The sequence below is a fragment of the Danio aesculapii genome, chromosome 7 (assembly GCF_903798145.1).
Source record: "Danio aesculapii chromosome 7, fDanAes4.1, whole genome shotgun sequence".
Taxonomy (NCBI): Eukaryota; Metazoa; Chordata; class Actinopteri; order Cypriniformes; family Danionidae; genus Danio; species Danio aesculapii.
Genome location: NC_079441.1, coordinates 38,426,755 through 38,440,802, shown reverse-complemented (window position 1 = coordinate 38,440,802; position 14,048 = coordinate 38,426,755). Strand labels below are relative to the sequence as shown.

General features: G+C 33.7%; 1 protein-coding gene across 1 annotated transcript in view; it reads left to right on the top strand.

Moving 5' to 3' along the window:
- The window catches only part of ptprja (protein tyrosine phosphatase receptor type Ja), a 54,533-nt gene that overhangs the window by 35,757 nt on the left and 4,728 nt on the right, over positions 1–14,048 (top strand). Inside the window, exons 16-28 of the mRNA XM_056461890.1 lie at positions 586–825; positions 2,969–3,229; positions 3,938–4,081; positions 5,793–5,988; positions 6,190–6,302; positions 8,556–8,637; positions 8,819–8,866; positions 8,964–8,972; positions 9,180–9,267; positions 10,810–10,900; positions 11,002–11,075; positions 11,155–11,289; positions 11,447–11,563. Of these exons, the coding sequence (XP_056317865.1) occupies positions 586–825; positions 2,969–3,229; positions 3,938–4,081; positions 5,793–5,988; positions 6,190–6,302; positions 8,556–8,637; positions 8,819–8,866; positions 8,964–8,972; positions 9,180–9,267; positions 10,810–10,900; positions 11,002–11,075; positions 11,155–11,289; positions 11,447–11,563 (1,598 nt within the window). The remainder of the gene's footprint in view (positions 1–585; positions 826–2,968; positions 3,230–3,937; positions 4,082–5,792; positions 5,989–6,189; positions 6,303–8,555; positions 8,638–8,818; positions 8,867–8,963; positions 8,973–9,179; positions 9,268–10,809; positions 10,901–11,001; positions 11,076–11,154; positions 11,290–11,446; positions 11,564–14,048) is intronic.

Genomic DNA, 14,048 nt, shown 5'->3' with positions numbered 1-14,048 from the left:
TTCTTTTTATTTAATTTTTTTATTAATCAATGAATGGTGGAAAACAATGTGTCATTGTTTCAACATAAATATCAGAATCAGAAAGAGCTTTATTGCCAGGTATGTTCGCACATACGAGGAATTTGTATTCGTGACAGAGCTTCTACAGTGCAACATGGATCAGCACAACTGGTTTCTATGATAATTTAAAAAATACTTTCTGAGCTTTTTCAATACAGTAATAAATAGTTAAATTATATTAAAGAATTCGAAATGGACAAAAGCTATTTATTGTTTGATTATTATATTTCACAACATTACTTGTTGCTGTGTTTATTGATAAAATGATTGCAGCCTTGGTGAAAATAAGAGAGTTCTTTTAAAAAAAATCTTAACTACCTACAATAAAGGTACTACCTTTCTTGCATAGTTACACTGTAAGTACATGTACAGTACACATTCTTTAAAATAAAGTGTAACCCCAAAAATGTTGATGTGATATGAGCAATATTAGGTTGAGTAATATTAGGTTGAGGCATAAGTGACATGATTTATTCAGTCTTTTTTAAGAACATGAAATTCTTATCTTTCTCTTTCTGTTTTTAGAGCCTGATCCTGTAAAAAAACTCACAGTTTATTCCACAACAACAGATACCATCTCTATATCTTGGGAAGTGGTTGACGTCCCAAAGTATGTAGTGAGTGTGAGTAATACAGTAAAAATTACCAGTTCAAACAACATGACCATACACAATCTGCAGCCTTCAACTCGATATAATATCAGTGTTCAGAGCAGCACTTTTGACAACACAGAAGGAGAAGCTGTGTGTCTCCAAGAATGCACAGGTTAGTACAAACCCTCTATGTCTATGGTAGGGTTGGGTGATTTGGCCTAAAATCAAAATCTCGATTAATTGAACATTTTAACTCGATTATTATTAATGAATGATTATTTTATTTAGTTTTTTTGCCCTCTTAAGTTTACTGACACCAAATATCCTCACATAATAGATGTGAGAGATTTCTGAATCTCGGTGAATTACTTGATTTTTAAAATAATTGAGGCAATTGAAACAAAATATTTTTTTTATATTATATAATATATATATATATAATATATATATATATAATATATATATATATATATATATATATATATATATATATATATATATATATATATATATATATATATATATATATATATATATATATATATATATATATATTATATATATATATTATATAATATAAAAAAAATATTTTGTTTCAATTGCCTCAATTATTTTAAAAATCAAGTAATTCACCGAGATTCAGAAATCTCTCACATCTATTATGTGAGGATATTTGGTATATATATATATATATATATATATATAGTACAAATAGCAGTATCTCTTCTAAATAAAATAACTCTTGTATATCCTGAAAATAACATTTAAGCAGTGCATTTCTTGAATCTTTTGTAAACAAATATTTTAATGTTAATAATTATTTTAGTGTAATGGAAACTATGCCGTCTCAAGGCATCTCAGCGTAACTTCAACTTCTAACTCAAATAATTAAATTTTGTTTTTTGTTTTCTTTTTGCTTATTATTAATTATAAAATAGAAGTGTTAGACTAGTCTTAGACTGAACTCTGCTTCTGGAGACCCACCATCATGCAAAGTTTATTTCCAACCTGTTTCTGCACACCTGCATCTATGTTTTCAAATTATCTTATTAACTATATTAACAGTCAGCAGTAGCCACTGCTCAAGAACACCATTCCATTTAAACGCACATGGATCAAATGTCAAAACACATGAAACTTTGAAACACTTGAAACACAAGTAAGATTAAGTAAAGAAACATTTTTGGGTGGTCAAAAACTCTCACATAAAATTTTTCAGAACATTTACATGAAGCTCATGTGTCATGTACACTACCTGACTAAAGTCTTGTCGTTGATATCAGTTGTAAGAGCAACAAATATTAACTTGACTTCTAGTTGATCATTTGGAAAAGTGGCAAAAGGTAGATTTTTCCAATGAATCATCTATTCAACTGCATCCCAATTATCACAAATACTGCAGAAGACCTATTGGAATCTGAATGGACCCAAGATTCTCACAGAAATCAGTCAAGTTTGGTAAAGGAAAATCATGGTTTGGGGTTACGTCCAGTATGGGGATGTGTGAGAGATCTGTAGAGTGGATGGCAACATCAACAGCCTGAGCTATCAAGACATTTGTGCTGCCCATTACATTACAAACACAGGAGAGGGCAAATTCTTCAGCAGGATAGCGCTCCTTCTCATACTTCAGCCTCCACATCAAAGTTCCTGAAAGCAAAGAAGGTCAAGGTGCTCCAGGATTGGCCAGCCCAGTCACCAGACATGAGCATTATTGAGGGGTAAGATGGAGGAGGCATTGAAGATGAATCCAAAAATCTTGATGAACTCTGGGAGTCCTGCAAGTACACTTTCTTTGCCATTCCAGATGACTCTATTAATAAGTCATTGCAGAGATGTATGGATGCAGTCCTCCAAGCTCATGAGAGTCATACACAATATTAATTCTTTTTGCAATGCACCATGACTTTATATTCTACACTGTACATTATTTCTGTTAAGTGACAAGACTTTTGTCTAAGCAAAATAAAGACCTTACTGTCCTAATTAAATAATTAAATTCAAGACATGATCATATTTTATTTTGGTAAAATAAGAGTAATCTAGAGGTCTTTGTCTTTCATATAAGCCACTTCTGATACCAAATGATCAACTAGAAGTCAAGATATTATTTGTTGTTCCTAAAACTTAGATGGGCGACAAGACTTTTGTCAGGTTGTGTAGTTTTTTTTTAATTATAATGGTGGTCCTTGATTTGATTGATTGCATCTGTTGTCTTTTTGGTTGGTTAAAAAAGTTAGTTAAATTTAATTGTACATGTTGGTCTGAATGTCAGAATAAGGTAGAGTAAAATAGTCATGCTTTGCTTTCTGCAGATGCAGCTCCAGTGGAGAATGTGACTTGTGTGGGTCCTAATTTAACCTTGCCAATGCTCAACCTCTCCTGGAACTATTCTTATGTTGGATACCTGGGCTTTGAAGTCAATCTGTCCCCTAGCTTTTCAGGAAAAACCACCAATTTAACCTACAACTTCACTGGACTCAAGTACAACAAGGAATACAGTGTCACCCTCAGGACCCTCGGCTGTGGGAAGAACAGCATAGTGAAGAATATTTCCTGTAAAACCGGTTTTACAAGTAAGCAGCTATTCAACAGTTATAACCAGTTTGATGGTCACCTTAAGATATCAAAACTAATTTGCGCTCACTAGTGATTAGTGTGTGTGTTTTGTATCCTTAATTGACGAACAGTGTTTGTACATTTGTATGCATGTAAAGAATACGTGTTTTGTGAGTGAGTAGGGTTAGATCCTTGGAATGATTTTAGAAGAATGGTGGTTGATTGATGGAACACTGAATATCTGATATGTATGTATATGTTGTTTTGTACAGTTGTGTAATATACTGGTTAGTTTATTTTAAGCAGTTTTTACAGTATATGCACACACACACACACACACATACACACTAAAAACTCCATAAACACCAACCTGTCCAGAGGCTGCAGGTGGAAATTAGCATTAATAAGCTGACATCATGCATCTTGCCTATGCTTGAAATAAGTTAATGTATTGTTGTTTATTGTCCTTATACAAAAAAATAACTAAACAAAATATAAAGTATTTTGTATTTTTTTGGATTAACTGACCCTTTAACACTAACCTAAAATAACAGTCCGCTTCTACATTCCACTAATATTGTATCGAGAGTTAGTTAACATGTAGTTGCAGCATTATAATCAACATAATGTTAAAATAGGCCATTAAAATAAAGCATAACTAAATTTTTGGGTTTAAATTTGAGCACATTTCACTTAGTGTATGTCTTCTTTATTTGTGTTTGTAGACCCTGTTGTGCCCAAAATAACTGCAGCGAGTGTATCCGAGCAGCAGTACAACAAGTTTGCGTTGGTTATCCAGTCAGATGCCTTTAATGACTCTGATGGTACTGTGTGCCATTATGGTTTACTTGTCTCTTCTGGCTCGTTCGGTATGTATAATCTCTTTCAATTTTAATGTTTTAACTTTATGATTTTGTTTAATAATTGAGTAGTGATTTATCAAGTAATTAATTGTAGTGAGTGAGTAATTAGTAGTAATTAATGCACTCACCATTCCGAAGTTTGGTGAGGAAAAGATTTTTTTAGAAAGTTTTTTTATAGAAATGTTCACCACAACTAAATAAAATTTAAAATGTAATTTATTTGACATTTTTCAGTGTCATTACTTAAATCATTTTAAAGGATTCTTTCATAAGTAGACTTAAAAAAAACTGCATTTTTTCATTATTTCATCAACCTTTTTTGTTTTAGAAATGTAATGCATCATTGAAAAAAGCATGAATTAAAAAAAAAATTAAACAGTAATGTATATGATTATATTTTATTAGAAAGATTTCAATTAATTTATTTTCATTTTATCTTTAGTGATTTTCAGCACTTTAAACGTATTATTCAGTTTAGATGTGCTTGTTAATATATAATTATAATAAGGGTTGGCTTATCAAATATATAATAAAAAAGAAGAATTGCATTGTACACTGCAAAAATGCTTTTGTTACTTTGTTTTTTTTTTGTCTTTCAAGTCCAAATACATTAGAGAATTCTTCAGTCTTATCAGAAATAATTAATAAAAATAATTTGACATAAGATTATTTTGCCTACCCCATTGGTACAATATTTTTTCCTGTTTTAAGGAAACACTCACTTTTTTTTTTACATACAGTGCGTCTGGAAAGTATTCATAGAGCTTAACTTTTTCCAAATTTGTTTGTTACAGCCTTATTCCAAAATGGATTAAATTAATTTATTTCCTCAAAATTCTACATACAATAGCTCATAATAACAATGTGAAAAAGATTTTTTGAAATTGTTGCAAATCTTTTAAAAATAAAAAACCTGAAAAATCACATGTACTGTACATACTGTAAGTACTCACAGCATCTCACAGCAAGGACTCTCAGACCATAAGAATCAAAATTCTCTGGACTCAAATTTAACTCTTTGGAGTGAGTGCCAGGCATTACATTTGGAGAAAACCAGGCACCGCTCATCACCAGGCTAATACCATCCCTACAGTGAAGCATGGTGGTGGCAGCATCATGCTGTGGGGATGTTTTTCAGCAGCAGGAACTGGAAGACTAGTCAGGATAGAGGGAAAGATGAATGCAGCAAAGTACAGAGACATCCTGAATGAAAACCTGCTTCAGAGTGCTCTTGACCTCAGACTGGGGCGACAGTTCATCTTTTAGCAGAACAATGACCCAAAGGAAACCACCAAAATATCAATGGAGTGGCTGCAGAACAACTTGGTGAATGTCCTCGAGTGGCCCAGCCAGAGCCCAGACCTACGGTAAATCCTATTGAACATCTCTGGAGAGATCTAAAAATAGCTGTACACCGTTGCTTCCCATCCAACCTGATAGAGCCTGAGAGGTACTGCAAAGAGGAATGGGCAAAAATTCCCAAAGACAGGTGTGCCAAGCTTGTGGCATCATATGCGCAAAGGCTGTGAATACTTATGTACATGTAATTTTTCAGGTTTTTTATTTTTAATAAACTTGCAACAATTAAAAAAAACTTTCTTCACATTGTCATTATGGGGTATTGTGTGTAGAATTTTGAGGAAATAAATGAATTTAATCCATTTTGGAATAAGGCTGTATTTTTTGGTGCACTAAATATGAGTTTTGTCTTCTGCAGATTGCTTGGCCAACAATAAGTATGATCAATGCCTTTTAAAAACCTATGACGACTGGAAAGCAAAACAAAGCGACACATTCCTGGCTGTTGTCAAACCAATAGGGTCTAGAAGTAAGCTGGAAACAATCACCATTGGAGATGGAACTAAATGGAATGGTTACAAAAATGGAGAACTAAATGCCAAAGACACTTACAAGTAAACCAACACACTTCCTATACTCTGCATTTACTTCATTGCTGCATAAATTAAAATGCATTATAACAGTGTACCGGTTATTTCCATCACTAAACTAAACAGTGCCACTGCTTTATGTTCCTAATGCTGCCTTGCACATCACCTGCACTACTGTCATAACACCTTCTGCATTATGGTGTCATGTGTTTGGCTTCCTTGCAGTTTTGCTATCGTCGCTTTCACTCTTCTGGAGGTAAATGGTGATAAAGTGGATGTATCTAAATCATACTACTCCGTTTCTGTGTATCAAAGTGTCACTCTGCCAGAGAACCCAGGTAAAGACTGGGAGACTGTCTCTCAATGTATTTATTCACTGAAAACAATTACACTTTAAACCAACTTTTTTTAAAAAATGACTGCAGTTTGCTACTGCTAAATTCAGTAGTTTTTCCTCAAAGTATCATTTAACTTTGGTTCAAATTCTAACATTTATTTTAATCTACATGAAAATGTTTATTCTTCCCAAGGAAAATGAAATACAGGGAGTCAAGGTAAAAAGTTGATTTTTTTAAAGACCATGATGAATTAATTGAATTACTTTGGATCCAAGTGAAGTTTTAAAATACAAGTAACGTTTAACTGAACCAAACTATGATAAATGCATATAGTGTTATAGGCTATGTTATTGATAGTAAAAACTGAACGCACATAAACAGTACCTTTTTTCATGTGGTCACATGACAGTTGATTTAAAATAAAAATACTAGAGAAAAGCTATTGTTTACTTTGTTTTTTGTTTTAAGGCAAATTTAATAAACCAGATTATAATCAGAAACCATATTTTTTCATTTAACCCAATATAATAACGTACTTTGGATGAAAGACACAATCGTTTGACTTTTTTAGTGTATAACACATTTTTTTTTCACATATTAACAGTAACTCATCTCTGCTAATATCATTTCATCTGTTTCAAACACCCAGAATTAAAAACAATGCATTTAAATCTACTGTAATTGGCATCGCTTCTCAAAGTGTGGGATGCACAACAAACTGCAGGAAATGTGGTCATTTTTGTGACCTTTTTTGTGGTCATCTCTATTAATTCCTCAAATCAAAGCCTTACTTCATTCAGCTTCAGACTGTCAAGAAAATGTTGCATTGAAATATATGTAGTAGTCTGTGAGAATGATTTCCCAAGTGAATGTTGATTGAAGTGGAACAAAAAATGTATTGTGAAGAAGTTGGTGGTAGCGGGTGTAAATCTTTGCAACATACAAGTTTGTGACTTATATTAACAATGAGCATGACTTGAGAGTGGCAGTATCAAGCCAACGACATTGTTTCGAAAAGATGTATTGTGTTCTACAAAACAGGCTCATTGCTGCCATTAAAATTGCTAATATTAGTTTTTGTCACAGTAGTTTGTTGTTTTTAAATGCAGTTTGGAAAATGACAAAATGAGGTAAAACACTAGTTCACAATTTGATATTCTCAGTTTCTGAATTTGATGTTTTCGGAGGCGAAATGCAAACACAATTAATATCAATATTATTATTTACTATATTCTAAAGTTTTAATGTGGTTATTTGATGTCAGGTCTTTAAAATGTGCTGTTATTTCAATAAATCTGAACAGTTAAACTTGGAGCCCTAGTTTATTAGCATTTTGTTTGGGAAATTAGGAACAGGTTGGCTTGGAACCTTTCTCTACGTTCAAAGTGGGTAAAAAAGTTTCGAGAAAAAAAGTTTGAGAAACACGGCTGTGTGGCAAAAGTTTAAGAAACACTGGGGTATGGCAAACACATTTTCATTCAGGGTAAACAATTAGATCAATCACTGTCTGACTTTCTTATTTTACCAGCAGCATATTTTTAGGTTAAAAAATCTCACATGGGACATTAAGTTAGTCTACACAGCCTGCCCATTGAGTGCCCTTGATCTATGTATATAGGTATGAACTATATACTCGTAGTTTTGCACTAAATAAAATTTAAAGCCTCTTAAATCACCTTCATCCCCTGTTCATGCTCAGTTTGAACTTAACTGTATTGTCCTCCTGACAATATTAACCTGCCTAACATGCACTGCATTGTTGCCATTTAATTGGCTGATTAGATATTTGTGTTAAGATATTTACAGTTGAACAGGTCAATACCAATACGCGAGACACTTTCGGCACTCATGTACATTAAAAATAAAGGCCACGACTGAACATCGAGGATGATCTCCAAATGGCGGCTTCCAAAATTAAACCAAGAATAGTATTGTGCTGTAAATATTGTGCCCACCATTCTCATTAAGTGGGGTACAAAAATAAATTAAACAAATGAATAATGACTATAAAAATGAGATGGTTGTTAGACTGTTGCACTTTTCTTGTGTTGTCAATAAGCTCGTTTAGATAGTTCCTATTGGTGTGTGTGCACATTGTGTGCAATGTTTGTATGTTTATAACCACCTCCGAGGATAGTGGGGGTCATGAGTCAATGGAACTGTTATTTTGGGGGTCGTGAACTGAAAAGTTTGGCATTGTGTATACATTTTTGGTTATCTTTAATGAATGTTTTTGTTTTCTCCATCTCGTAGTGGTAATAGGAGGAGCAGCTGCAGGAGTCGGTGTTACTGTTATCATTGTTGTAATCATCATTGGGATAGTGACTTGTACACGGTAAGACTTCCTATAGATCTCTACTATAGATGCTCGTGGTGTTCAGTATAGTGTTAGAGATGCTGGATTTAGAGGATATTTGTTTGTATAGATATTTATTTCTAGATTACATCATTTTTTGTATGTTTGATTTTTATGTCAGTGGCAACTAGATAATCACATTTATGCTTTAATACCATAGGAAGAAAAGAAAAGAAGTTTCTAACAGTGTTCCTATCCACTCTTTAAGGTTAGTAGATTGGTAACCTTCAACAGGCATGATACACATTGAAAAAAAAATAACCCTTAATAATGTAACATCTTTTTTGTTTGTTTGTTTCTTACAGAAACAAAGTGTAAGTAATTATACATATTAGTATGAATATTCATGAATTCATTGAATATTATTGCTTTTCTTAAATATAATACATTTTGTGTCATAATGATTTTCTATATATAGAAAAGCACATTTTTTACTGTATTATTGTTCTATGCTTTTTTTTTAATATACTATATAAATGCATATTTTTCTATGATATGTAATTAATTGCTACCTACCACAGGAGTGATCCTATAAAGGTGGAAGATTATGAGGCTTACTATAGGAGACAAAGAGCTGATTCTTTCTGTGGATTTGCTGAAGAATTTGAGGTGATTATATACAGTGGGTGACACTTCAAAATGACCATTAACGCATGTGTGGTGCCGCAGCGGTATTAAGGGATTAAGAACGTGTTTTTAGGTGTAACAGCAGTTTGCGACTATGCCGCGAGAGGGCAGAACGGGATGAGATGCAAACAGAAATATACAGTAGCTGTAAATACACTGCTACTTGTAAATGAAGATGAAATAACAAAATAAACCATGATAATTCCTTCATTAACCATCAAAAGCTTGTTAACAAGCTTTACTATCATTGTAAACTTAAGTGCAATGGGAATTCATTTTGGAAATTAAAACTAAATAAATTAAAGACAACTAAAATAAAAGTACAAACATAAATAAATAAATAAAGCAGTGTTTAACCTAAATAAAGAGAGATGTACAGTTATAAGACAGTCAATAAATAAGCTTTTTCATTTAAAGTTTTCATTTACATTTTCGTAGTTGATTATATTTTACTATCTCATTTTATGTATTAATTATTGTACATGAATAATAATTGAATAATTAAATAGGCCTAAATAATTATTTATTTAAAGACATTACAACCGAAACATGGAGAAACGGTCTGACGCATGGTCTAAAGTGCTCCTAAGTTCAATGCTACTTCATCAAAAGCATAAAAATAAATTGACCTACCTCAAGCAGATCGCTAAAATTATAATAAAAATTATTTTGCAGCACGACATAAATTAACTCCCGCAAGTTTATTTTTAATAATTTAGTTTCAGTTCAGTTTTTTTTTTCAAAAGGCAATGTTCTCCTTCAAATTATAATTGTTTTACTTTTTAAACTATTAATGGCTTAGTATCTTTTGTGTTTTAATTTCAATTTATGTCACTTTGCATATGCTTGTAAAATATAATGCGTGCATAACAGCATAAAAAAGGAAAAAGCAGTCAAAAGTTATAGCTAATTCATCAAAATTAGTTATATTAAAATACATCAGATGTATGACAAGAAAACACCTCGTCAAAACAGTCTGGCTATAGTTTAGGCAATTTTTTTAAAATAAGGCTACTATAATTTAAAAGAAAGCTGCAAAGTGGGCTATATTATTTAAATTTTAAAATTTAAATATAAAATGGTTGTGCAATTAGGGTGTAGACTGTAGGGCACCTGTCGAACAATGAAGAGCCAGTAAATAAATGCAAGTTTTAAAGTTAATACAGGCATAGGCAAAGGGTGAACAAACTGAGGGTAAGGCTAATTTATGCGGTTCCCTTTAATGCATTAAAAAGATAGTCTTGTTTGTACGTTTTTAACTGATCAGGTCTAATAATAATGTACATTTTTCAATATTATGACAACTACTTTTCCATACAACTGTTGCCTTTGGTTCATTTGCTCTGATTATTTTTGTCCTCTGAATAGAGAAATGTAACGTGCACTTGCAAGACTTCTTGAATCATTTTACACTGAATCAATTGCTTCATTACATATTTAGAATGTATTTTATATAAAAATAATAAACTCTATTTCTTAAAACAGACTGTTTTAAATGAACATGAATTTACTTTCTGATTGTAGGATCTAAGGCCGGTTGGGATAAATCAATCAAAGACTGTTGCTCTGGCTCCTGAAAACAAAGCAAAGAATCGATATAATAATGTGCTGCCATGTAAGAACCTCAGTTTCTTTCTTCATGCAGTTTCAGAATACTGTGTTCCCTTCACATCTAGTGAAATAACCTGCATTTGTTGCTTTCTGTCTGCTGAACAGATGATTCCTCTCGTGTCAAGCTCTCTGTTCTCAGCAGCCCATTTGATGACTACATCAATGCCAACTACATGCCGGTAGGAAGTGAAAATACAAAGAAAAAAAAGACTTTCAGCTTTTTACTTAATTGTTGCACTAACTGTGTGATATTTCCAGGGTTACAATACAAAGAAGGAATTTATCGCAGCCCAAGGTCCATTGCCTGGCACTGTTAATGACTTCTGGAGGTTGATCTGGGAGAAGAATGTACACACTATTGTCATGCTCACCAAATGCAATGAACAAGGCCGGGTACAGTAAACATGCATTACTCAATTTATTTGTGATCTCACTTGACCACTGCATATTCACTATTTAGGGCCTCATTCAATCATTAACATGTTTAATAGCTACTTTTATTGAATGGTGAATTTAAACGAATGCTTCTGTAATATTCTGTCACTCTCAGGTAAAATGTGAGGAATACTGGCCAGCAGAGATGAAGAGTTTTAGCAATCTGACAGTGACAACAATTTCTGAGATCCCATTGGAGGACTGGACATTACGTGACTTTGAAGTGAAAAATGTAAGTCTGTATTATTCAAGAGTTCACACTTAGCTGATGATTGATTATAAAGCGAGTTTGGCATGCTGTCCCGGGAGAGAGCCCTGAGCTCATAAGAGAGAGCCCTGAGCCCGTTTGCAGGGTGAGAGGGGAGGTTGAGCTTAGGTAGGTCTTGAGAACTAAATAACCCCCCTTATTTAGAGCTGATGACAAATTATAAATTGCTATGTAGATATACTGCTGGTTAAAAGCTCAACAAAAGTGCTAATTTAGATTGATCAATTCACCTATAGCGCATGTTTGTGGACTGTGGGAGGAGACTGGAGAACCCGGGGAAAACCCACGCAAGCACAGGAAGAACATGTAAACGCCTGTTGAGGATTTATACCAATGATGTTGTTGGTGTGAGGCAACAGTGCTAACCACTGGGCCACTGTAAAGGGAAAGGTGGAGGAGTAGGGGGGAAGGGGGGATTCTCCAAGGTGGAGATCATACAGGACCAGCCGTGATCAATCATAAGCACACAATCCTCTCGAAATTAGTTTATAAATAAACCTCACTTATTAATACTGATTAAACCAGGCTGCCATTTGACCAAATAATCCATATTTTACACAAAACCATGAATGTGAACATGAACATACTGTAACACAAATAAAATCACAATTATTTAATGGGTAGCCAGAGCAAACTCTTATTTTTTCAATAAAAACATAGCATTCACTAAAGGCATGCAGTAAAAAAGCATATAAAAGTTATAGAGAGTTGTTTTTGTTGCAAATATGCATTAATAGGAGTGTATCAATATAATTTTAGATATTTGTTTTATACAGTATGTGCATCAAATGCTAGTTGATCAAAAATAACACCTAGATTCTGTACCTGTGCCAAAGGATGCATTTTGCCGGAATCAACAGCCAAACTGATGCAGCTAGCCTAGAAGTGGCCAATTGTTATTTCAGTCTTAGAACCATTCAGTTTCAGAAAATTACACTGCACCCATTTCCTGATCTCTTTTAGACATTCACTCATTGAAGATAGTGTGCTGTGAACATCTGAGCAAGTGGTGATGTAAATCTGGATATCTTCCACATATCAGTGATGCATAAGGCCATATTTCATGATGATCTGCCCAAATGGTAACATATATATGCTAAACAGGATTGGGCCCAATACTGAACCTTGAGGAACTTCCTATCAAACAGGCACAGTATCAAATAAAACATTTCGCTTGCTATCAAACTGGGCACGATTTGTTAACTGAAACCAGGTAGAAACTATTCCAGAGATATCCAGCCGGCTAGACTGCCTATTTTACAAAAGAAAGTGGCTTATGCTTTTAAAGTTGCAGTGAGGTTTAACAAGACCAATATACTGCGAATCCCTGAGTCAGCTACAGTAAGAAGATCATTTACAAGCCTCACTAAAGCAGTTACTGTGCCCCTTCCTGAAACTAGTCTGAAATGGTTCAAGAACATGGTGTAGAGATGTGTAATTGTTCAACTGATTGCCCACAATATGTTCCAGGAACTTGGCCAAAAATTTTAAGGTTAGAGTTATGCCTACGGTTAGGGTTAGTCCTCAGAAATGATCTTGTAATTGGAGAAAATGTAAACATCACCACCAGGCATTTTGGGGACTGGTCTAATAACAGCAATGTTTATTACAGGAGGGATGACCACAATGATAAATTCACAGTTGAAGTAATGTGAGGACATAGAGATTCAAGACAGTTCTCTAAAGCAGTGTTTCTCAACCACGATCCTGGAGGACCACCAACACTGCATGTTTTGGATGTCTCCTTTGTCGGTCACACCCATTACAGGTCGTTCAGTCTACAAATGAGCTGATGATCTGAATCAGGTGTATTTGGGTAAGGAGACATGGAAGATGTGCAGAGCTGGTGGTCCTCCAGGAACTTGGTTGAGAGACACTGCTTTAAAGGGATAGTTTAACCCAAAATGAAAATTCTGCCATCATTTACTCATCCTTCACTTTTCTCAAACCCAATTGAGTTGCTTTCTTCTGTTCAACACAAAAGAATATATTTTACAAAATGCTGGTAGCTGGTACCCATTGAAGTCGATGGGCACTAGCTTTTTTCTAAATAATTCATTTTGCGTTCAACAGATGAAGGAAACTCATAAAATTTTAAAACCACAAAGGAAAAGTAAATGATCTGCTAATTTTTATTTTCTTTTTGGTAAGGGACAGGATCTAACATACAGTATTTTTACTAGTATTAGTAGACTTAATTGCAATGACAACCATTCAGTAGAGCTGTGAATGGAGAATTTAAAGACCAAATTTCAAACTGCACAGAAGGTACTAGAAGTTACTGATCTATATATACTCTCGATCTTAACAGTAAAGTAATAGAGAAACTTATTACACTGATGAGCTAAAGATCCCAAATTTAAGAACCCATTCTTACAAAGGTGCAAACTCATCAAGCTGTGAAGATAACATAGAGTTAAAGTGCTCAACGGAGTCAGTGAATGGATAC